Genomic DNA, 27101 nt, shown 5'->3' with positions numbered 1-27101 from the left:
GAAAATAACAGGAAATATTTCTAATTTTTCCCTGAACGCTTCTCGTTTCAGGATTAGCTGTTTTATGTACATGGCTTCTGGTGACTGTTCAATAATGGGCGACAGGATGTTGAGTATGTTTTTGGCGCTGAAGGTGTCCGTTCCCGAAGATGACATTTGTAATGTTGTGAGATTGGAATTGTTAGAAATTGCTATGCTGATGATTGTCCAGCTGCGGCAGGAGGTTACGTGGTTGCGTTCCTCGAGGAGTTTATACCTCTTCGAAAGTGACGCTCCTGAAGTCACTGGCTTCGTTGAAGTGATGACGCTTCAGCTAGTTTTGAACACATTCACGTGGCACTGTGTTGTCACTGATGAGTGCACTTTTTCAGTCGACACGTATCTGGCTCGAAGAACGATGTTACAAGACTAATGTTGACGACTAATGAAACTGCAAGAAAGGGAACTTTCCGTCACGATGGCGCTGCAGAAGAGAACTATGATGGGGTGTGCCCAAGGGCACGAGATCATCGGATTCGTCGAGAAAAGCCTCCGCTCGGAAGGTGGAGGAAACGGACGTTGCTGTTGATTGGTTAATTTCTATGTTGGTGGTTAGAAAAGGATGCTAGCCGCCCTTAAGAGAATCTTCCCATAATAGGTGACAGATTTACGGGCTGATAGAATAAAGACTGTTTGTCAATTTCCCGGGTCCTCAGGCCAGCTGAACATATAATGTGTACTTGCCCGAAGAATAGGGTTTGTGTGTGGCCAGTCACGGGGCCGTTTGAATATTTACTGTTAAGTGTCGGTATGGGTAATTCTTTAAAGGAGAGCTATCCAATTCTATACCTCTGTTAGGTGAAACGTTCATCCCATGACCGCAACTACGTTCGGCGACTAATTGTCGCCTCGAGCCTAAGCTCATTATCTCAAGTCTCAAACAATTGTGTTTGGGTTATTTTATAAAGGCTACAATATTGGGGGTTTTCCAAGCAATTCCAACGGAGAGCCCGGTGTCCTTTCATCTCCAACATATATTTCCAACAACTTTGTAGAAAAGATAGTTACGCTGGTGCGTAGAAATAAGTGACGTAGATGATTGATTTAAGGCTGAAAACCCGGTAAAGAGATGTGACTGTTCTAATGTCGATGAACCAGTTAAGAGATGTCGACTGATCTGTAGTCGTAGATTTAGCGAAGTTCGGTGACGATGCTGTTGCAAAAAAAAACTCTTGCTCGGTGGAGATTGCTCCACCACTGGTCGCTTGCGGGTGGAATCCTGGGAAACATGGGAAAATCAACGCTTCCCCTATTTTCACATGATGGAGCAATAACCATAAGGAACCTCTTGAATCGAAGATGTTTTAAGCCGCTTACCGGCCTTAACGATAATTCCAAAAGCCTCGTTTTATGACCGTTCCTTAGAATTATTGCAATCCAACTAATTGCGTTGATGTGGCGAGTGACCGCCTCGATCGAGGGATAGATTCCGGGCTACGCAAGGATTCTCCTGACGAAACGCTTATACGTTCTAAACGTCCTTAAATCTATTCGTTTAAATAAAAAGTTCTTATTTTTAATGCTATTTATATTGAACAATATATTGCTTTTACCTGCTTTTCTTTTATTATTACTAATATTTTAGAATATTCCGCTGTGATATAAATCTGTACGCTGAATATTGCGGATATTTGTACAGTATAGGTTCTTTGGTTTCTCAGTTAGTTAGTTTCTCCCCTACCAGCTGGTTTAAGCTGCGCTATATTCCTTATCATATGTATTGGCATTGGATGTAGTTCTCGCATTTTTATGCTTTAGGTCCTTGATTTTCTTGTAGATAAAATATGCGAAACGGAATACGTCAGATTTTTATGTTTTCAATGTTCTTCGAAGCATAAGACGACATTTATGTTTTTTTAAATAGATCGGTACAAGAAAAAAATATCATAGTTTGAACGCTTCGTAATATTGCATTTAGTAATATGTTATTATTTTTTATATTATTTAGTTATATATATATATTATTTTATATTATTTTGTTATATGTATGCTACATAAACGACATACGTCGTTCAATTAAAAAAATCAAAGAACGTTTTCATTTCCTCTGAGAAATATTAGAAATATGTAAAAGATTAGCACGTATTTTATCCTACTCGTCATAGAACGGGAGAAGCTTCTCTTCCTGCATTTTCCCCCGTGCATTTACCGTTTTACGAAAGAAACATTGATTGGTAATAACGCGAATACCCTATATACCAATTTTTCCAATATTTATTCCCGTTGAAAACCAAATTTGCTGGTTCATAGAAAGGTGCTCCATGGCAACCGAGAATCGAATCTCGAGGTAAGTCAAACAATATGCTATTGAATATGCTCGTGGAAAACCTTTCCAACAGAATGGAGCTAACAGAATTCACGAACGTGGTCTGAACGGATTAAAATTATTTAAGAGGTCGTTTTAACGGCTAGTCGGGAAGACACGGTAAAAATAGACAGCTGTGGCAAAAAGGCGCGGCGATTCGTTCTCCAATATGCAATTTCCAATCCAACGATCTACGATCTCTCTTGAATTTTTCGTCTTCGTCTCTCAGTTTTTCGACGCGTAAACGTATTCTCGGACGTGTTGCTGGACGTGATTCAAACATTAACCGACTCTCAAGGGTTGCACACGGCCCACAATGAAATCCATTCGACCTGATGAACAATGAAAATTATTTTTCCTCGCATATCGTGCTTCTCGTCTGATACAAAGACTCCACTATTACTGGGAAAAAGGATTCGCAGTTAAATATTGAATCGATTCATCGCAAACGTTCGTTCCTCGTGATCAAACCATAGCGTTCGTGGAGCACTGTTGACCTTTTCCAGCACTAAACTCTGCGCTCTTTCGTTTTATTTAGAAAAGTTTAATATTTCGTAGCCTGAAAAGTAAGTTGGTGGCATTGTACGTTTTATTTTATTTTACTTTTAAACGTAGGTTTTCTTCCAGCTGTGTCTAATTACTGTACATATTATTAACGATCATATAAACTGACACAGTAGAAAATCTGTGAGTGATATAACTACGAGCGTTTAGAAGGAGAAAATACTGCTCGTCAGCTTTCGTATTTACATATTACATATTTATTCCACAAGCATTCGAGTAGAGCTTCTGGCACCAAGGGCTGCTATGCAAAAGTAACGAATCTCTACCGTTCAATCGATATGAATTATTAAAATCCTGTTTAAAATGTTGATTCTTAAGGGTGAAACATAAAAAGAAGTGCACACAGACGTATTACCTATTAACTCTGGAATACTCGAACGGTGTAACGTTAGCTTATTATACCATAAACAAATTCCCATACGCGGTAGAACCTGCCTTATCCGAACTAACAGGAGACAAAACTGTTCGGATAATGGAATTTCCGGATGATAGAACGATCAATTTTCTAATATGAAATTTCACTTATTCAAATATAAATTACAATTAATTGACAGTTCCTTTAAATATTTCTGTATCTCGTATGCTTTTGACTGCTGAGTCACATAATTCTTTCAACATGAGTAACTAAATACAGTTACATTCTTTTTTGTACTTCGAACATCTTCGTTACCACTTTCATTTACTCTTTCCATCTGTATAAAATCATCGTTATTATCGTCTCTATCGCGATGAAACCATTATTTCATCATTTCGTTAGTATATATATAAATTTTCTCTATTGTTGCCACCATCAGAGGAATCTACCTGCTTCACATAATTCTTAATGTCACATTTTCCTCTTCTAATGTCCGTGGCTTTTCCAACTATTTTGTCATATCTTTGCCAATTTCGTTGCAGCTACACCACCTTCGAGTTTCTTAATTACGTCGTATTTTATCTCGATAGTTAGAACGCTATTAATTTCATACTAAATACTTATAATCAGAGTTCACTCAAACGAATAAAGCAAAGAATACACTGTATATGGACGCTAATAAAGTATGTCCATATGTCTCTAGCGTACTATGAAAAGTATATTTGTATCATTTTGAGAGAAAATTACGTTCGTTCCTGTTTAACGTTTATCGTCTCCCTATTTCTAAAGACCGTGTACCATTTTGTTTCTCCTACACGCGATTTAGCGCTATTTCCGTAATTGACACGATCAAGGATCAAAGGAACGCAAATAATTGCGTGTGTTTCTATCTCGATCACTTAACTACGAAAAATTACGAAAAGTAAAAAAAAAAAAAAAGAAAGTAAACTACGAAAAACGTACGGAAGATAGGAAAAGCATTTTGAAGAAGGTGCGAGAAAGGAGATTACGTTCTTTTCTTCCCACGCTTTGCTGAACAAGTCCTTCCCATTGCTTTTGACGTACCAACGAGCCCTTTTCAACTTCGAAAACGTTTCCTGTTTCCGGTCTGGCAATTAAGGTGAAAGTTCTCCGTTGTAAAAGTCGTTTGATGCGCCTTCAAACACCAACAGATACGATTGTAACAGACATCGCAAATCATCCTGCGAACTTTCGAAACGAGCATCATCACAGAGATGACAGTATGTTGAGGAAAAAGAGGAAAGGAACGTGTTATTGAAAATCGTATGCGAAATAGAGAGACAGTAAATGAAACGACGAATTTCGAAATTTAAGCATCCGTTATAATTATACTACGTGTATACGTGTAAATTCATATTTTTACAAATACGATTGAAAAATGAAACTTGGATAAAAAGTTGTTTTATCTATTAAATATGTATTTATACCTTGGGTGTTACGTCGCGCGAGATGGTCCGTGCGATGTCCCTTACGGTCTGGCCGCCAAGACCTACACCTCATTACACTAATCCGCAATAAACCCAAGGGACCACCATAAACCAAATCTTCTTAGTTTAATCTCTATTCATATAAGTATTTTCAGTTTATGGATGGTCTTTCAAACAGTCCTTAGGTTTATTGCACGCTCTTACTAATTACGGAGAAAGCGGATGTTTGTCCAGCGAAATAGCATGTTCCCATGAACAAAGACACCCATGAGTCACATCTGCAGGAGACTTGCAGGAAAAGTATGAACAACGAATCCGCGTTCTTTGTTCAAAAGGGCACACCCACACCGAGTTTTCCTCCTTAATAGTACGAGACGGATCTATTACTGTTCTACCAATCTTCGAGCAATCAAGTCTTTACTGATCTTCAAATCGTCGGGTATTGAAGTTAACTCAAGAAAACTGTTCTTCCTATCTTCGGGTAGTCAAGTCAAATATTGTTCTTCAACATATCAAAACGAGTCATATACTGTTCTATTCAACTAAACATTTGAGTAATCAATTACTGTACTTTCCGTCACGACGAAGTCAATCAACTCCTGATTCAATAACAGGATATCGTCATCAAAATAGTATACGCGAAAACAAGTGTTGTAAGTTATTGTAAATATATATATTATATAACTGTAGATTACAGTTGTATTCAAAAACAAACACCCCTATTATCCCACAAGAAATAGGGGGATCGCCCTGCTCATGGTGTCTATTCGTATAATCGTAACGGGAATTTACGACTTCCGTTGACACGCTTCAACGCGATTGCGTCTTCCCGCGACTGGACGAAAAAACATTGTGTATTTTATATATTTTTGCACATCATGTAGATTTTCCGAATTTTCAATAAATGTATAGAAATCCGCGGTCTAAGTATGACGTTACATCTCAATCGACGATGTGAAATATAAAATCAACATATTGCTACATATCTTCATGGCAATTGGAGTACTATTTCGGAATAAAAAATCTTAGGCTTTTTAATTTTAGAAATGAATAGAAGCATTATATTTAATATTTATTTTATTTAATAAATATTTTGCATTGTTTTAATTTTATCGTTATTCCCTAGGAAGCATTAAACTCGTATAGTAATTACCCTGTAAAATATTCATCGATTTACTTATTTATGATTAACATATAAATTAAAAATGGGTATTTTAGATGGAATATTTCACCGATATTCATGATTATTTGCTGATATTCAGTTATCTGTATTTCCGGAGATAACACAAATATATGAATCGATAGGATATCATATCTGTTATTAGATTCGAGTACTATCTTGATTTATTTCTAATACGAAGTCGATATCGTATTCGGAAGCGAATAAATTTTGCGATTTAGTAGGATTTTCTTCGTATCCGCGTGGAATGTTTCCGTGGAAATCCGGCAAAAATATGACTAGTGCACGAGAAGAAAACTTAAAGTCGTACGTACATCTGAAATGTGAGTACGAAGCCCGGGAACATAATGGTTGTACGAGCTCTACTTTATACCTGTATAACTGGATTAATATTGTTAACAAAATTTTACAAGTCACCTATTACAAGCTATCAGAATTAAACAATTTTTTGATATAGCACAAACAAGTTTAATAACCAAACAAATAAAATTCTACAAGTAAATTTTACAAGAATTATTATACAATCAGCTGATTATCGCTAATTATATATTTAACGTCAAATTGTAAAATTATCGAAAATAAGTTTATAACGTACAACTTGTAACTTGTCGATTCGCTGATATTATTAGTAAATTATCGCGCCAGAGGACCCTGGAGATTAAACGAGGAAATCTATACGTCAATGCCAATTTAATTAACAGCTTAATTAACTTATGTTGTTTTCCAGGAACGATATCGTAAATACTGTTTCGACAGACTTGCCGTAAAATGAAGAAGAGGAAATGAATTTTCTATCTCCTCTTGTTGCGTTTAAATTCTGTCTTATTTTAATTGGGTCTTCTTAAGAAACAGAATTAAGAAATAGCCATAGATAACTAATCGATTGCTTGGAACATATTTCGTTCCTATCAACGTGTTATTTTCAGCATAATAAACATCTACATACTTTGAATCTTATAATCTACTTATAAACATTTTCTCTGTTTTTATTTTTCTTCGATCGAATTTCTTCTTCCTCTTAAAATATTCACAAAAAAGAGAGTTGTTTTTGTTACGACATCGAATCGTCCCCAGTAACGGTGGATTAATTCTCTCGTTGAAAATCAATCGATTGTTTGGAAGAAAATCGATTGTTTGGAAGAAAATCGATCAAACCTACAACGGAGATTCGTAGATAAGACGTGCTTAGAAAACAACGTAATTGTAGCCGAAAATTGTCGAAAGCAAATTGCTCAAGACCTATCCTCGTGCTTGAACGTGCTCTATTCTCGATCAAAATCGTGGCTAGACCAGATACGTGACTGACACTCGATACGTGAGAAATATCTTCCTGGTAAACAGGCAGATGGATGCACGTAAGATTGACAATCGTTGGTCAATGAAAACGCCGATATTGCGCGAAGAAAGCCCATCTCGGCCTGAATTTTGACTACTTAACGTAACAAAAGTGGCATTAAGAAACATTTCTCTCACACAATGGAAGATCTTCGCAATGTTAACTACAAATACACTATACTGTGCTGTATGATACCTGTTTATGATTTAGCTCATTGAGAATCAAACGGTAAAAAAAAAAATGCGTAAAAGATGGAAATAACGTAACTTACAATTTACAATTTAATATTGTTTGTCAGGATACCGAAAAAGGATTGGGGCAATTAATATAAGTTAGAATTAAAATAATAGGTCGAATGATTGCAATCGACTCTCATTCTTTAAAAGCAATTTTCTTCAGAAACACTTGTATGTGTACGTACAATCCAACAGTAATTACATTCAATATATTCGTATATATATACTTGAATTCTAATTAGAACTCAGGACGTGTGCTTTATCACTTCCGGTCTATCCATCTTGGTGGTCGACACCAGAGATATCTTTAACGTTTATAGCACGACCAGCCAACAAACTTGAAATTATGTGATCAGAATCTGCATCATCACACGCTTGTGAGACATATCGTAGTTCATTTGGAATTCCACAAATCTCGGTTGTAGAACGACATCGCGATAAACGACTCATGGATAGTAGAATTTTGCAACAAAACATCCATCGATTAAAAGTTTCAGGCTGAAACTCGTTCGTTCAATTTCAAATCACAAATTGCAAAAACAAGACATGAGCTTTCATAAATCTGACTTATGTATGACGTATAACTTATCTTACAAGTAAGTATAAATTATTATGTAATGTTATTTTTATAATATAAATATTATAAATATATTATAATATAATATTTTGTAACGTAACTTATATTTATACAATATAAATTTATATTTATAATTATTTTATATTACAAATCGATCTTCATAAAGGAAGAAGTTACAAAAAAAGCAATTAGAAATTTCTGTGAGATAGAACTGGATTTGGTACAATGCGATTTTGAGTAGGTCAGAAATCAAAAGAGCACGAACGATGAAAAAAGACCCATTATTATTAATAGAGAGATAAAATAGGAGAAGAGAAAATGTTCATGCACGCTTGTAAAATACTTTTGCACGAAATATGAAAAATTTCCGCAGATAGAAAGAAACTTCGTAGTAATCGAAATTCTACAGTGAAAACAGCCCATTCAGCGTATTTAGAAGTTAATACCGATCGTGATCTGGCCGATGGTGAATGTAACACATCCGAATTACAAATTGGCCGATCGAGAATGTTAGGATGATGGATCCGATTAGTCACGGATCGTCTCGTATTTCGTAGGTTAACTTCCTCGATATCTGGCTCGATAACTCGGTCAAACTGGTCTAGCTGATTTTCCACCTATCTCCGATATTTACCTCTAAGCATGAACGTGTGCGAATTTTCATGATTTCACGACATTAAACTCGTTAAAGAATGAGCAGACTGTGGTCGTTGTTAAAGATAGAAAATAAAGGTAATAAATAGCTTTCTGTTTTATCTATTTTCCAGCTATTTACCTTGATTTCCCTATTCGATTTGCTGTAACAATTACGATCTTCCGCCTATCTTCTTCGCTGTAGTAATTATAATCCCAATCTTGTAGGAAATAGTTGCGTTAAATTTATTTTTCTTTAAATTTCTTAAATTCTGTATAGTACGAGATCATATAATTTTAGAATTAATTGAAATTAATTAATTTGCAATAATTTTGAAATATGAAGATACACATTCGCTGTATAGTTATTAAAATATGTTCATTATTAATAAAAAATCACTTATCGTCAAATAAAGTCTTTAGACGTAATTGTACACCTGGACGTGGAAGATGCATGACATATCAAAAACATTGTTTAACGTCGCAATTACTAATGTATTATTACTAACTATAATTATAAATGTATAATTACTAATCGTAATGATCTTTTAACGTATCTCACTACCTAATCCAATAATCAAATTGCAAACACTGAAAGAAACATTTCGTGTGTGCTTCTAAGTCGACAACAAGATATTTCACGATTCCTATTAACCCGTCAAATTACAAACTGTAAAAAGATCGTTTCATCTGTTTCCAAGCCGACGATACGATATTTAACGATTCTCACTAATCCGTCAAATTGCAAACTCTAAAGAAGCATTCCATACGCCTCCGAGTTAACGAGAAAGTAAAAACGAATCTTACTAATCCGTTAAATTGCAAACTCTAAAGAAACGATATTTCACGTACGTCATTCTGTAGAGCTTAAAACAGAAGAAATAGATGAATATAGCCAGAGAAATCCACCAGTGGTAGATTATTGCGCGTATTGCTTCGTATTTCATGAAAATTCGTAGCCGCCAACTGTCCGTCGCGCTAAAAGAACAATAGCTAAGCCGTGGCTCGTTCCTTATCGTCCGTTGCGCTCCAAAACGTTCGTTCTAGCGACGCTAAATAATATTTTCCAATAGCACGGTCCCAGATTTCGTCCGTATGCCCATTGTACACGCGAATTAGATAGCCCAATGCTCGACGGACCGCAGTACCACGAAGCAACACGTGGCGAATAACGCGTGTAAGTTGAACACATATTTCGAAGGTTCGCCTATCAATTATCACGTTCACCACGTACGGCGAACAAAATCGACCGATACCGAGTGTTATAGCGCTATACAGAGGCTACAAAAAGTATTGGCACGGCATATTGTTATATGTCTATCTGTTATAGCATGTACTAATTAATTAGCTAATTACACATGCTAATTAATTAGATCTGAGTTTATTAAATTTATTATGTTTTATAGTATAAATTTATTTATTCAAAAGATTAATTTTCTCAACGGACCTTCAATTATATGATAACATTAATGAAATTCTAATATTAATGATCTTCGTGATAATCGCGAGTATATTTTCTTCTTTTTTTTTTTTTTTTCTTTTTCTAATGTAGTATCGGAGGATACTACTTAATAAATGATTGATGATAGTTTATTTACAAAGAATAGATTGACACAGATTGAAACGATGGTTATTTAACATGAACTATTCGCAAAAACGTACTATACTTTAGACAACTCAATAATTAATATGCAACTCTCGTCACAACGGATCCAATACTCTCTCTCTCAGGCGGACCATACTCTCTCGACAACGCTAGCAACACTATCTCGACAACGCAACTCGCACTCTCTGACTTCTCGATTCATACTCTCTGACTTCTCCACTGACACCGACTGTGAATTTGTCTCTCTGCCTTAGCATCCCTTTTGTCCCTTTGTCTTAGTCTCACCACGCACGTGTTACGCAACCGTTTGTGGCCAGAGTCATGTAGACCTTTTTTCCACCTCGGCTCGCGACAATGTTTATGGTTTACCCGATATTTTTTAGGCCTTTTGTCCACGATACTATACTAATGCTATAAACTGTTTGATTTCAGACTTACGATCAAGGCTGGTTGTCCGATGAATCTTGAGAATTTTCCAATGGATACGCAGAGATGTCCACTACAATTTGGCAGCTGTACGTTTTTAACTTAAAAAGAGATTTACTTTCCATTGTTTGTTATAAATTTTCACCTCTCTCTTGGTTTCTTTTATCTTAATCGTTAGTAGGCTGTGGATCTTTGTGCATTTACGAGGAAAGCAGAAAAAACACCCAGAATGCAAATATAATTTACAAAGATATATAAAATGTCTAAACCTGTAATAGTCTCAGTGATACGTAGTACGTGAAACAATTTTCTATCTACGTTTCGTATTTTAATCACATTCATAAAAATGCGACATTGCGTAAAAATTTAATTACGATTATGCTCTACGCCAATACAAAACTTTTGCGTTTATATAATTATTTTGTAAGTTGCAACGACTTTTATCAAAATTATTCTTGCCAGTGGTGTTCAAGAAAAAGGAACAAATTATGGAAGAAATTCGAAATTTCCGAGGAAATTTGTCAAACGTAAAAAGCACTAAAAGGATAGAATACTCCCATATCTGAAGAACGTTCGCGTAATTGTCGGTTTTTGCGTGATCGTGTCGCACGAGAAATAAGAGAGATTTAAGATCAGCAAAGAATACGTATATTATAGTAGCCACTCGGGAGGCTTTTCGTCGAAAGGTGACACTTCCACGACGAACGAATTCGATGCTTTTTTACAGCTCCAGGGCGACGAGCTAGTAAGAAATATTCTCTTGATTGCAGTCGGTTACACGAAACGGGACGTGATCTACAAATGGAACAGCGCCCGACAAGTAGCAATCGCCGAGGACATGAAATTATCCCAATTCGATTTAGTTGCCAATCCCACTGCGAATTATTCTGCATCGGCGACGCTTTCACACGGTGAGTCACCTCCTTCTTCCTCCTTCTTCCGCACTTTATTCGAAACTTTATTTAAGAAAAAAAAAAGAAACAAAAATAGTTGCTGAAATCGCTAGAGAAAGGAGAATTTATTTCACGTACTTGCCATTTTATTTTACTATTTTTTTCTTTTGTTTCATCTTTGCTCTTTATTTTGGATTCTTTCAGTCCCTTTTTATATTACCATCATACCTGTTTATAACGATACAAATTTACAATTTTTCTTAACATATTCTTCTCTTCGTTATAAATACATGCAGACGAGTGAACTTTTTGTTTATTTATATACATGTATCGCGTGTCGTAATTAATTTATTACGTTAAATCGGTACACTTAATCAACTTTTTTACGCTACTTTATAATATGAATTTCGATTGTTCTAAAGAAATCGTGGCACTGTAATTTCACTTTAATGTTACCTCGAAGCGAAAACCAAATAAAGATATTAGTAATATAATTACAAAAAAAGACATTATTATAATAAAAGGTATTATTATTATGAGAAAAATAATGTATGATAATACTATATGATTCTCGACTGCTTCAATCCAAAAATTTAATCTTTTTCATAAAAATTTTAATGTATCACAATTAATCAATTCATACCGACATAAATGACCAGCGTTCATAACAGTTGACTGCAGTTCTTAAATTATAAAATAGCCAGAGAAAAGCAATAAAACTGGTCTATATGGGTGTCAATACGCAGCAGTTAATAAAAAAAACTAATCGATAATACAAAACGAATAATCGAACGATTCGAAGTAGAAAATTTCAATCATGAATCCAGTCTGTCGTATTTTTCAGATTAGAAATAATCTGATTACTCTTGCTATTCTGTAAATAGACTCTTCGTTGGTCACTCCGCAATGTGTACTATACTACGAATCTAATATCCGCCCTCGAAATTCACAGAAGCAGAAGAACGCAAAGATCGCAAAGTAAATCTTGATCTCCAGTAATACGACGTATTAAATATGCACTTTTCCATTATAGTTGGATGAAATCAACATAATATTCACAATTTTCGACAGCTTTAGTTTGTAAATATAATTTACGAAGCTACGAAAAAGAGTAATAAATAGAAAAATGAGGAAAAATAAATTTCTGTATATATTAAACAGCGGTGAATATGTGCGTGTAGTTGATTTGCAGATGTTGTTTTCCTGCGTAGTTTAGCGCTGGTATGAAACAGAAACAATAAATCGAACGATATCATCAAATACTTTATCCTCGAACGAAGTATGATAAATATGTTCCTTATAAAATGGAGTAGAAAACTACAAATGAAATTTCGATGCACTCGAGCAAACAAATTGAAGATGTCACCTGTTTACTACGTGACAGAATTTTCGATATCCGAATGAAAATATTACATGCCCATACAATAAAATTATGAAATCGATAGCGATTGAGAGTTCTGCTGAGTTTTTCTTATGTAAAATTTGAATTTTCTTAACAATCTCTGTTAGGTCCCGTTATCTGTTACGGGCTGAATTCCGTCCCTCGGTCGGGCCACTAACGGTACAAACATCATAGGTCGGACTGCAATAATCTTAAGGCACGGTCACAAATTAAATATCGTCCTTTCTACTTTAATTTCAAAGCCAGTAATTGCTGCAACATAGAGGTCACATCGAGACGTTCCTTAGGGCTATTGTTCCAGCCAATGAAAAATGGGGAAACGTTTTCCCATTTTTCCCAGGATTTCTACTCGTAAATAACCTATGGTGAGACGACCAAAGGCCATCCCCGGTTCAGTATAAATACCTCCGTCACAAAACAGGAGTTTCTAGTTAATTTTCTGTTTGTTCTCTGATCCGTCACTGTACCCACTGTATCTCGTCTTAACTTGTATTCTGGCTGTCAACATATCAATTGTAATATTGAATGTTATATTCAGGAAGTTATTGGAATAAAGTGTATATTGTAACCTGTTACCTCAGTGTTATAATCAGTTCAACCACCTTTATTATCCTAAACGAAATAGGGATCGATCATTTCGTGGCGTCGATTAATTAATCGTAATGGAAATTACGACTTCCATTGACGCTATCTACCGCGAACACATCTCTCCGCGAACGGTCGAACAATCTTCGTTTCATAGTTTTAATATCTTTAATACCTCATCTTTCGATCTATCCATTCTGAAAAATACTTTCAAAATTTACCCCCTCGAAAATCATACTTCGTATAACACGACAACCATTTGTATTCCACACAATAACCTACCCATAATACTTTCAACTTTCACCTTTGATCTATCCTTTCTCATCTTTAAAAATATTTTCCAAGTTGCCTCCCTCAGAAATCACGCTTCATACGACATAATAATACTCATATACCAGACTATTGTATACCAGATTATTATCTATCCGTAATACTTCAACATTCATCTTCAACCTGTCCTTTCTCATCTTTCAAAATATTTTCAGAATTGTCTACCTAAAGAACCGTACTTGTACGCCAGGCGATAACCCGTGAAAGGAAACTCCATTTAAGAATAGATTTCAACGAAAAATCCTTATCGACGACGCGATGTATCAAGGATCAAACCGAGGAAGGAAAAGTTAGACGACGGAAGTATAATCGAAAGAGAAACGTATAGCCACGATAAGAGTCGTCGAAGAATGTCGGCGGCTAAGGCTTGTTCGAATTAGAGAAACGAGAGGAAGGAATTGTCTCTTAACGACTGCAAAGGAACTCGATTGGAAACTTTTATCAGGCCACGCTTACGGATTCTACAGGAATATCGAAGGTACGAATGAATCAGCCCGAAAGTGGGTGGGATTCGAGCGGACCGACAAGTGGTGCGAGAAAACGACGACGTAAAGAAAAAGGAAAAGATGGAGGAGAAGCAATGGAAGAGGATAGGGGATGAAACAGGAGAAGGAGGATGAAGAAAAGAGGTTCCACGTTAAAAGTTGGCAACGGGAGAAACGACGACTAATTGCAGCATCCTTCTGCAGAAAACTCTCGTCCCTCTTGTATTTCCATCGGCTGATAACGAGAAACGAGAGGGGAGACGCCGACTCGCAACGACTTCCACTTTTAATTGGATTAGCATCGATTAATACTCCGCAAACAATCGTCGCGTCGTCACTGTGATTGCATCAATAGGGTAGTAAGAATTTTTTAAGGATCCATGAACGTGGCGCAAACATTCACGTGTATGTACGACATCGTTTCTGTTTGCGTTGGACAAATCGAAAGCGATGCCAGGGATAATAGATAGAAAATAGAAAGAGACAATACAAGTTGATGTTCGACACAGTTGTTCCTTGTACATTGTACTCGTTATCGAGGAAAAAGTGCAGGGCAAACAGAGCGACTAGCTGCTACGTTGGATATGGTTTGTGCGTAACCGAAGAAACTAATGATCGCAACTCTGTTTGATTTCGATTCCGGTCGAACCTTGTTGATATTCGATGTCGAACGCAACTACAGATGAAAATTGAAACGAGTGGAAGATAAATATTATATACATATCGAACAATAGCTGAAGGTGGACCGAACGAAAAAGATCGTGGAATATTGAATTAACTCGATTTATTAATTTTATGAGTGAAATTGCGTTATATTGGCATGTAATCCTCTTTCTCTTTTTTTCATTCGAAGCATAAAAGATAGATTACAAATGTGGATTATAATATAACAAGGAAAAGAGGACAGATTAGGTTCTATATATTTACCATTATATTGTAACGAAATTTTAAGGGTAATATAATAAATATTTGTTAGAAACGATTTTACTTCTACACGCAGATTATATCTTCTCTTCTTTATCGTACGAAACTCAAGCCATCGAAAACGCCTTAACATGTAACATCATAAATAGAAATCCATTTGATCATTGAAATAAACAGTATAGCATCAAATTGATATGGATACCCAGTCATATAGAAATTAAGAGGCCATCAAAATTTATTTACCGTGAAGAAAAATCAAACCTAACTTCCACGATGCTAAAACCGTTAACAAAGAAGACGTTAACAAATTTTAGAACTGTTTATGGCTCAACAACCCCCATACAAAACTTCGCACAGTACGACCTAGCATGCAAGAGATACCCAACGTCTCAGCACTAATCAGAACTAAGCCGCCCTCACCCGCATTCGCACCGACCATTCCAGACTTACGCACGAGTAGTTGTTAACAAAACAATCATCTCCTGAATGCCAATCTTGTGGCTCACCTATAACCATACAGCACAGTTTATCGGACTGCCCTAGATTTTCACCTGAAAGAAACAGTTGCAACATTAAAGCCGATACAAACGTCTAAACATGAATGATTTTGAAAACATTCATAACGCGTGCAAGACTTTTTTAAACAGTTAAACATACTCGATTCCATGTAACCGTGTATCATTAATCTTGTAAACATGTAATCGTTAATTACGCGCTATGTATACCTTGAAATAAACTCATGAATAAAGAAATATATTAGGTTGTTCGAAAAGTTTCTTTCGTTTTATAAAGAAATAATAGACGCACAATGTTTTTTGTTTTATATTAGTTTATTAAATTCTGCACGGACATAATAATAGAGATAGAACGAAATGGATCATACCTAATTCAATAAAATAATATAAAACTGAAATTGTTGTTCATCTATTATCACTTTATGAAACGAAAGAATCTTTTCGGACAACCTATTAGTAAATAGTAAATAAATAATAAATTTTTCTGTGTTACGTATTGAATGTATTATCTGATTCCAGCGGAATATTCGATGCTGCTGGTATATTTTCATCTGCAGAGGCACATGGGTAATTTCCTTATACAAGTATACGGGCCCTGTGTTTTACTCGTGGTCCTATCTTGGGTCTCCTTCTGGTTAAATCGAGAAGCCACTGCAGATCGCGTGTCACTGGGTAAGTTCATAGCTAGGCCATGTTTCACAGATACACGTACGCTAGAAGCAAGTAAATAAAAATAAATCGGATTTTTTAAATGACAACATTAAATGACAATCGCGTGGTAGAAATAATACCAGAAGTATATAATTATAGTGATACTCTTATCGGATATTTAACTTGTTACGTCGATTGGAAATTTCAGACAGTTTTATATTGATTTTATTCGGAAAAAGGAATTTCTATCTGTCTATTTATTAACTCATATAATGACTTCATCTTATTTGTAAAACGATGTATAATAGTTTTTCTCCTGTCGTCTCCTAATAATTAGATTTTTCTTTATTTAATTAGAACAAAATATATCTGCTAAAACATTCTATCATTGGGAATTGAATAAAATCATACTTTGATTATTTGCAACATATCTATTGTTCAAATGAATGATAAAACAAACTGTGAGGATAATCGATAGAGCACTGCGACAGATGTAACACATTCGTTGTTTTATCTCAATTATATAAACAATAACGACTGCGTTGGTTTCGAGCCATTTTAAAAATTACATTTTGGAGCCAAATACGTATATTCTTTGATAACTTGACAATTGAATGAAATATAAATAAAAGTCCTTTCATATTTGTTTAAAGGTATAACAACCGTATTAACGATGACATTTCTGGGATTGGAGGCGCGGACAGATTTGCCTAAAGTTCCTTACCCCACTGCCCTGGACTTCTTCGTTTTTCTTTCGTTCGCTTTCATTTTTGCTACCATTATACAATTCGCGGTGGTGCATTATTTCACCAAGTACGGTTCCGGCGAGTGTTATTTCAGCTCCGATTTAAGCGAAAGCGAGAGTTCCAGCGACGAGGAGGAGGCGAATACACGACAATTGCAGAAAGAACCGGTAATTTGCATGCATTTGATATTTTATTACTTCAGTGAAAACGGTCGAACGAACGAACAGTTGATAAACTTTTATAGTAAGCATTATCACCCGTCAAACATATTTAAATCTGTTTTCATAAATTTGTCCATTGTAAATTAATCTAGTTGCATCGAATTTGTGTTAAACCATTTGTCTCTACGGTTATTTAATTATTTCATAATAACGAACATTTATGATGTGGAAGTATAGAAATTATATTATCTTCTACGCAGAGAATAAAAATAATGTTATTTTGTGCGTAGCGTTCTTTCAATATCTAAATCGGAAAAAACAGATATCGATATTGAGATTGGCACAACCTATATTCAATTATTCAAGTGTTAAAGTTTTGATTAATAAGTAGCGACTACGATAAATCACTGGTATTTAAAATGGAAATGGAACAAAAATACTCCCAAATTCCAATAACAATGATAAATCTCTCGCTTATATTTCACGAATACGTGCAAGATCGTTCAATATTCATACTTTGCAAGAGATCATGCAAATCTCCGCTATTTTGGCATTGTTCCATATTGAAATCGGCAAACCCGATTTCTGAGTTCCGATTATAAAGATCAAAATCTTCGCTTTGCCAGCGTGATAATCCATCATAGATTGCTTGCTTACGTCCCCTCCGATATAAGACACGTGCTTCTACGAAAACTTGATAGCGAACATTAATAAACAAAATCTATGTTACGAAATATCCACAACTATTGAGAGATACAAAGAAACTTGTTTTACACGTTTCGCGTTTGTCGCTCTTCTTTTTTTTCTACAGTAGGATAGTACAATACTCGTGAAAAAGAAACAGATGAGAGCTTTTATTGAAATCGGTGAGAATCAAATCAGAAGCTGCCCTTGTTAGCAAATGTAAACCTTTAGAGATTTAACTTATTTTTCTTAACGCCGCGTATATTTTGGAAAGATTGAATTTATTATAAATGCACCAGCAAAATAAAAGACTTTAATAGGTCATCATATTCTTCATTGTGGAAACGAATTGCATATAAAAAAAACAAAATAAAGTACCTGGACCATGATACTTTGATTTACATAAGAGGAAGAGTATACGTATATATCATTCGATCTCCATATAACAATGAAGTACATGAAGTATAAAGAGAATATAAATGTTGATTTAAAGTTACTTTAATCCAATCCAAGAAATAATTGGATCCCTAAAGTTGTATGTAGGTTACTGCAATGAAAAGCTTTAATAGAAGGAAAAGGAAAGTTGTTCGCATCGAAATAAAATTACCTTCGATTTGAAATACATTTACATGGATGATCAATGCGTTAATTCATCGAATAACTTCCATTTGGCGGATAAAAAGAGGTTTGAGAAAATATACTTCCAAAAGTGCGGTCATTCGTTTGAAACGAAGATAATTCGATCATTTTTAAGACTGAGATAATTTTAAAAAATTGTAATGCAACGTGTAATTTCTGATGAATGAATTCACTGATTATATAGTTTCCACGTACAAAACAAAATCGAAGAATAAAAGAACACTAAGAAGTCGTCTTAAATATCGAACATTGTATCTTAACATACTTCACAGCCGGTAATTGTACGAAAATCCTGAAATTTCAAGATGACAAGTTTCGACGATTATGGTATATTGTTTTCAAAGTCTAGAGTATTTTACATCGGCTATTATTATTAATTAAACTAAACACAAGAGATCTTTCTTTCCTTGTAGATATTCATAATCAGCTTGGTACGACTAGCTTATACTTGGACATGTTTTCGCCTTGGAGAGACGCAATATTACGTCAGTAATCGTTAATGTATTAATATTATTTATATGCTATCTCAAATATATGGTTTCTATGCGAGCTTGCAAACCGGAAACAGCTTTCATTTATCGATCAATTATGCGACCAAAAACAGCGTAAACTGAAAAATATATCCACAGACACATGTAACGGATAGATGGTGAAATAAAACAATAAATACCAATAAAAAATAATAAATATAAAATAAAATATTACTTCGAATATTCTGGATCAATAAAACTAGCAGAAAACAACAAAAACGATCCAACGAAAATATTTGCAAGTTCCAGATGAATTTCGAGAGACAATATCTTCCTCCGCGACTCTCGTATTTTTCGTTTTAATTCTCGTTTAATTTAAGGGACGTTTATCATTTCACCTATCCCGTCGGAATATTATTAGACTATATATTATATGCGAAAGCATTGAAACGCACAATAAATATCTGCTGCTACTTATTTTAGGTACCCCAATCGCACAAAAGAACCGCTGGAAACCTAACGGCACGAGGGCACTCAAGTCGAAATTTTACGATGAACGAGGACGGTGTGATCGAAGTGATACCGTTATCAGCGATCCCAGAACCCAGCAGAAATCCTACAGTGAGCCACTGGCAGATGTCCTGCGTGACCTGCAGCCCGCCCCCTCGTCAAGCTCCTCCGAGCAGAAAAGAGGGATCCGGTCGAAGGCGACGCAGAAGAACGCCTAGATACAATTCCGTATCGAAAATCGATCGTGCCAGCCGCATCGTGTTCCCCGTGTTCTTCCTGGCTATCAACGTGTTCTACTGGTGCGCGTATCTGTCGAGGAGCGAGCGTATCAATTACTACAACGTGGACTCGAACGGCACGTGAAATCGGTCGCTAAACGGGACAACCAAGGGAAAACAAGTGTACGAACGTTCTCCACGAGATTATTCAACGGAGAAGGAGATGTCGATCGACCAATCTACGATATTACTCTAAGCGATCACTTAATAAAAATTGTTGGCCGGCGGACGATTTACGAGGACAATGAGAGCTTTGGACGAGTGTATGAACGAATATTACGTTATCGTTCGTAAGTTTAATCGTATTAAATAGAAAGGGACAAGGATGCATGAATATTATACATATTAGAGACATTTGCATTTGTATTTTTAACTCTCTGTAGGAGAAGTTTCTAACTATTGTTTAAAAAAAAGTTTTAATTATTGCTTAGCTTGCGATCAAAGTAAAATTTCACCCTGGGATCTTTTCGAAAAGAATTGCGAATATTTCAAGAGGAGATTCTAATATTTGACTTAAGAAATGATTAGATAACATAACAAAGATGTTAATAAGTATGGCAGAATTTTTTTTAAAGTCTGAAGATTATGTTTGGATATAAACAATCCAATTTCTACATTAAAAAGATATATTTTATAAGTTTGCATACGGAACATTAAAAAGTTGTGACATTTTCCAATTTGCTTTACGATTAGTACAATGATACATATTTCATTCATAATTGTTGTTCAGTACGATTAACCTTGTGAACGATGATGCCAATAAATAATCGATACCAACAATACGGACGAAGATATGAGACCAGACTAGGAAACCTTATAAAACGCTATATAAATATTTAGTAAAGCTTAAAATGTGAGTTTGTAATGTATGCGGAGAAACTGAAGAGATAAATATTGTTTAAATCGGTTTAAGAAATAATTATTGTTTAAATTTTATATCTTGTTAAATAGTGATTCATATCGTAACACTTAAAAAATGAACTATAATAGGTTTTTTGTGTTTAACATTTTGAATATAGTAAACGAATTTATAATTTAAACAGTATCATTGTTAGATAGTAAACAATATATATTATTATTACTATTTTATGACAATAAACGTTATGTTCACGATTCAAAATAGAATGATATATGTAAAAATATCTCTTTACAATAACAATCAGATGTAAAAGTATCTTTTTATAATTCACGACTTACAAGCCGTTCAAGGGTTAATAAGCATATTTTTCGTTAGCAAATAACATTATTCATTATTCTCGACAAAAATGGGAAAATTGTCTGCGTTAAAATGAGATATATACACATATATATATGAAATATTATGTTCAATCTCCTAAGTGTTAAATTATAGCACACGAATATAACACGGATATAAAAAATCCCTTATCCGTACCAATTAATCATTCTAAATAGTGATAAATGTATTGGAAAACACCAATCTATTTCTGTCAATCACAATCACAGAAATTACTTCCTCCACTCTTGAAACAAGCAATTGGGTCAACAAATGATTGTATGACCATGCTAGAACGAGATAGCCGGTACAGTACTAAATTGTACTCATCATTTTCATTACAGATAACGACTGATTATTATAGGTTCGACCTTTATCTAACAGTCATAAATGGTAACAAATTAAAATCGTCGTTTCATATTTTTGACCGTTAACGTGCCATACAATAGTTAGTATTTATGGTTTTCTTTCCTCGAAAACACAGTGTTCAAGTTAGTCTACTATTTTCTGAGAAGAAAATTTAGCTTTAATACCTCCCTCGTTAGACTATATAAAATACGTGAACAACAAAAAGATAAAACCTTTCCCTATTTTTTCTCAATTATCGACTTTTCTTCCTTCTTAATTGTCAATAAAACGAAATTTTATAATATCGCGATATCTGTAACATTCAATCTGTTTCAGAAAATAAATTAATTCTCACCTTCCGTGCATGTGTGGAAAAAAAGATTTCAAATGTAAATGATGCGATAAAGTTTAGGACAAATATATAAAAATTGTTTGAAATTCCTACTTGAATGTGAGTTGCATCAATTGCAGAAAACAAATTGTGCCAGTCTGATTTAATAATAAAATATCGGTGAAACGTACGGAATAAATTTTAATCATTAGAAAAACGTTTAATGAGTGAAATGATAGAAATATTCAATGGTAATTGCGTATTAGGTGCGACAATAAAAATCAATTTTAAAAACAATCCGTTGTTATTTATTGTAACATATATACACAAAATATGTACATACAATATAGCCTGCTACAATAAAATAAAGATATGTAGTATTTTTCAACATATGGAGTATAGTGAGGTATACATAATACATGTCCTCTATGAAAATACTATTAAATAATGAGAAATATAATATAAATACAATAGAATTCTTTCATTTCTTATAACAGATTTGTAAAAAAAACAACAAGATATCATTTATTTAGCTTAGAGATAATAATATTACTGTTTCATGTTTTGTAAATATTTTTAAATACTTCTTTAAATTATTCTGTTTCTTAATATTTAAGAAATTTGTATTTTTTATTGATAGTATGTGCTTCAGTTAATTGTTTTTCCTTTTTGACACAAAACAAATATTTCTTTACTGATAACAAATTATACATAATACTTTCTTATCTTTCATCATATTTTATACAATACTTACTCAAACAATTCATATTTACAATAACTTTCGTTTGACTGATACAATGAAATGCAAAACGTTATAATGATGATAAGTTTGTTATTACACTGATGTTGTATTAGCTTTTATAAACATATTCTGTTGTCCAAAATTTTCAAAATGAACAATATTCACGCCATTCAATTAACACGCATGTTGTATCATTAATGCTGACATTAAAAATCTGTATTGTTTCTAGTTAATAAAAGAGAAACTTACAAATAAAGATAAGAAAAGAAGGAAATAAGAAATAAATAAAAAATTTCTCTGTAGCAAAAATATTCGTACTTCCCAATTTCCATTTTCGTTATTACATGCAATGTGTGACCATAATATATCTCAATTTCAAATTTCCTGCATATAATAATAAAATATGTGCATACATATATATAATCATATAACTTTCATTTTTAAGCATAAAGTGAATGATGCATTTCGGCACATTCAAAATATGCAAACATTATCGTTTATACATGTTTCATTCTAGAAAGCAACAGGTATCCTATCCATCTTCATTATTTATCACTTTATTACCCATTTATCACAAAGATTTCTGGCGCATTCGATCACTTCAACTTTCGCTAATATCGTGCTTACTTTATAATAAGTCTCGGTAATATATTTATTGAGAGACTAGTATGTAGTATCGCAATACATACATACATATGTATGTATTAATTTCTCTTTATCATAATGCCTCTACAAGATAGCAATCGTCTACAAATTCATGTTTTTCAAGTTTCTAAAACACATTAAGCTGTATATTTTTCAAAATGTGGTCCTTCTATTTGAGATATTTTATAATCTTCATAATGAACAAGAATATTTTAAATTGAAAATGACACTGTTTCAAGATATTACAGTTCAGGAATTTGCATTTCTTTTATTTAAATTATTCTGATAACTTCTTTTATTGATTATTACAACATAAAATTTACAATAGCTTGTAAACAAGGTCAAATAGGCATGTATTTATATGAACATTTTTCAGATACTGAATCAATCCCTGAGATATTGTCTATTATTCATATTACAAGAGATTTACTCCATATATTGAATGACAATTATTAAATATTAGAGTTCGGAAATTAATAAAACTAATAAATTCTTTTATGTCTTATTTAAAGTATCCATAATATTAAGAAATGCTTTAATATAAATATATAATACATAAAAAATATATAACATAAACATTATATATGCTTTTAACATTTATTGTTACTACATACACACATACATATAATGTAACATATATATGTAATATATGTAAACTATAACTTCATTGCTGAGCTAAACATAGATCCATACATATATTTTATTTAATTCTCGCTGTATGCACCAGGCATGCAATATTTTAAATGTTATAAAAATACTTAGGCATACAAGTAAATACAAAATGCTAATTCTATCAGTAACCACAGACTATCATATAGATATAATTTTTTGGCAAATCTTTTCTTTCAGTTTCTTTCAAAAACATTTATCAAAAGGTAATATTAATAAAAAATACCCAAAATTAATACAGTAATGTTTTTGCATATTTGTACTGTCATTTTGTATTTGGGTTGAAACACTAATCATTTTTAATATTATTTAAGATAATATTTTAGCAAAAATTGAACATGTTACATATAACGCTATAACACTGTATATTTTCATATGCAAATTTCTATATTAGCTAAATAACAATTATGTATTGTACATGTAACTAAACAATTTTTATATAATAAAACATCTTTAATTAGACAAAAATATATATATATATATAAAGGAACATTGAAAAATATTTCTTGCATATGTTATAATAAATAAATAATTATATTAGTAATCCAAACAATTAGGAAGACCGAAAAATATAAATGAGAATGAAATAATTATATATTACGATTTGCGGGAATTATTTCACATAATTCTGCTAAAACTATTGGATTTTCCAATGAAATTATCAAGATGATGCAATCATTTTTAGTACATCACCTAACTCGTTTGCATAATAGTCTGGAATTATCAAATCTTTAGAACTTGTAGTAGAAGCGTTCATGGCATCTACGTCATTTTGTGTTGTAATACCCGTTAATACGAGAAGAGTTTTAAATCCACAACGTTTCCCAAGAAGAATGTCAGTATTACAACTGAAATAGAATAATTATGTTTTAAACATACCAATAATAAACTATTGCTGCATAGTATTATGACTATGAATAATATTTACTTGTCACCAATCATAAGTGTTCTTTGAGGATTTAAACCATATTTCTTTATAATATATTCGCTCAAAAATGATTCTGGTTTTCCAAGCATCACTGCTGATCTATTGGATGCCATTTCTATAATCTTTATGAAGCATCCAGTTCCTATATAATTAAAATTTATACTTCAAAATTTTAAAAAATATTTGAAATAAATATATTAATAATGTAGCGTAATAAATAATTTTGCAACCTGGGAATTTATTAGTATTTGGCGATGGTCGTTCTACATCACAATTTGTCCCTATAAAATGAACGTTTGGATCTCGTAGATAAGTGGCAGCTTTCACAAGCTTAGGAAAACTAAAGTGTTTATCAAAGCCTACAATAACTGCTCCAACTTCTGGGTCTGGTTTAAAGTTTTCTATCATTTCTACTTCATCACCTTCCATTACATCTGGCTACAATAAAAAAACAAATTTCATATTGTTAATTTGAACTGAAATTTTAGAGACAATTATATATCTTTTGTTTAAAAAGACTTACTCCGACACCAAAATGTTTGATACCTTCAGCTTCCAATTCCTTGGTAATACCATCACTCCCAACTACGTATGCTTTTTTATTAAATTTTTTTTCTTTAAGATACATAGCAGCCAAAAATGAGGAACATACTATTTCATCCTGAAGAAAAGTTTAAAATAATATTTTAAACAATAAATGCATATTATTTAATCCAAAACATTACAGCATATATTTTACTTACTATTGTTGCATCATACTTAAGATTTTTACACTTGTCCACAAATTCAGATCTGGTTTTGGTATTACTATTTGTTATGTAAAAAAACTTTTTACCTAATTCTTTAAACTTATTTACAGTTTCAGGTGAATTCTTTATTACTTGGGTTTCCTTCCATAGTACGCCTAAGGTTTACTGAGATTAAAATACCATTTATGACATTGTACATGGAAGTATTTGTCTATTATTATCTTACAATTATTAAATACTTCAATATCAAAAATATGATATAAAAATAACATAAAGTACGCATATTTATTTTCAACAATTTTTTATAGAGATTATTTTGCACTAAGCAATTACTCACCATCACAGTCTGATAAAACTACATCAATGGAGTCTATGAAATTTTTAAATTCTGCACTTGATAATGACAATATATAACGTTTTGTCGTCATTTTGCAATAACCTGCAGATACGACTTTTCAAACTGAAATGAAGCTGAGTCTATTCACACAAAGTACACTCTTTAGCAATTAACCGCGGTAACTAAAGAGATGATTTTAAACAGAGCATGTCTATCAGCCTATCAGTACTACCATTGACATTCACGCATTTGTAACGTGACCTTGCGTGCTGGTTACGTAATATAGGGATATAAATTGTTCCTATATCATTCACAACTACAAATGTATATGATTGGCAATTATATATATCAATATCAATAGAGAAATAATATGGGCTGCACTTCGGTTTAATGAACATAAAATTATTGCCTTTTTTATTACAATTTAATAATTTTTAATGCATATAATCCAAAAATACGCCTCGATTTTAAGAATTCAGCGGTTCAAAAGTCATGCGTATGTGAGATTGAATGTTTTTAGCAAATTTGATGGCTTACTTTGATGCCATATAGGCTTCTATTTATAGGATTCATCCAATGAATGGAGTCTCTGGCTGTAACAAACGTACGTGGATGTCGGCCAGTTTGCAGCGGGATTTTGAATTGTATATATTGGACTTGATTTGCATTATGTAATATTTATGTAAAGACAATCAAACAGTCCGGATGTAACTATTTTGCAAATTTTAAATAGATCATATAAAAGAATCTGTAATGATATACTCAATTTTTGTATACAAATTTTATACTGTATCTTGAAGAATAAAAAACAAATGATTTTAATATAAAAAAAAGCTAATTTTTTGACTTATTATAATTGATTGAGTAACTGGAAAATGAAATATAGCTTATAAATTGTATTGTAATTTATAATGTTTCTAGGTCTATAAATAATCTCTATTATTACATGTTTATAAATAAAAGTCAAATTTTATAAACATCAATATTATAATATACATATTTATTCTATCATTACATTGTTTTTGCATTGTAACCCTTATTATGTTTTTGTCCATTTCTTTTTTATATACTTATTCCTTCCATCACCTTTATTTTCTTAAAAAAATATTTTATTCATTAAAGATATAATCAAAATAAATT

At 33.1% G+C, this 27101-nt stretch overlaps 3 protein-coding genes and 1 long non-coding RNA gene across 5 annotated transcripts in view; 1 reads left to right on the top strand and 3 right to left on the bottom strand.

The window, feature by feature from the left end:
* Positions 1–22405, top strand: part of Grd (GABA-gated ion channel) — a 90305-nt gene extending 67900 nt beyond the window's left edge. For both annotated transcript variants that reach the window (XM_072001139.1, XM_072001148.1), the window contains 5 exons: positions 10712–10794; positions 11476–11616; positions 16359–16511; positions 17144–17403; positions 19674–22405. In XM_072001139.1, the coding sequence (XP_071857240.1) occupies positions 10712–10794; positions 11476–11616; positions 16359–16511; positions 17144–17403; positions 19674–20063 (1027 nt within the window). In that variant the 3' untranslated portion in view covers positions 20064–22405. The remainder of the gene's footprint in view (positions 1–10711; positions 10795–11475; positions 11617–16358; positions 16512–17143; positions 17404–19673) is intronic.
* Positions 2448–4421, bottom strand: LOC139998069 (uncharacterized; the record flags this gene model as incomplete). Its single annotated transcript, XM_072022307.1, is given in 3 exon segments — positions 2448–2630; positions 2632–2676; positions 4227–4421. Coding segments are annotated over 3 exon segments (423 nt in total), but the record flags the coding sequence as incomplete, so codon positions are not given.
* LOC139986114 (uncharacterized) lies at positions 18961–19909 on the bottom strand. The gene is made up of 3 exons (XR_011799569.1): positions 19774–19909; positions 19426–19706; positions 18961–19330 (listed from the first exon to the last, which is right to left on the bottom strand). It is a non-coding gene; the product is annotated as an uncharacterized lncRNA (long non-coding RNA).
* A 1447-nt stretch (positions 22406–23852) lies between the features above and the next one.
* Positions 23853–26259, bottom strand: LOC139986105 (glycerol-3-phosphate phosphatase). The gene is made up of 6 exons (XM_072001162.1): positions 25962–26259; positions 25619–25779; positions 25399–25536; positions 25106–25313; positions 24876–25017; positions 23853–24795 (listed from the first exon to the last, which is right to left on the bottom strand). The coding sequence occupies exons 1-6, from the start codon at positions 26050–26052 to the stop codon at positions 24609–24611; spliced, it is 927 nt and encodes a 308-aa protein (XP_071857263.1). The 5' UTR covers positions 26053–26259; the 3' UTR covers positions 23853–24608.
* Positions 26260–27101: the final 842 nt, after the last annotated feature.

This window comes from Bombus fervidus, chromosome 1 (genome assembly GCF_041682495.2).
Source record: "Bombus fervidus isolate BK054 chromosome 1, iyBomFerv1, whole genome shotgun sequence".
In the NCBI taxonomy this organism is placed as follows: domain Eukaryota; kingdom Metazoa; phylum Arthropoda; class Insecta; order Hymenoptera; family Apidae; genus Bombus; species Bombus fervidus.
The sequence above is the reverse complement of the archived record's forward strand: the minus strand, read 5'-3'. Positions and strand labels throughout refer to the sequence as shown.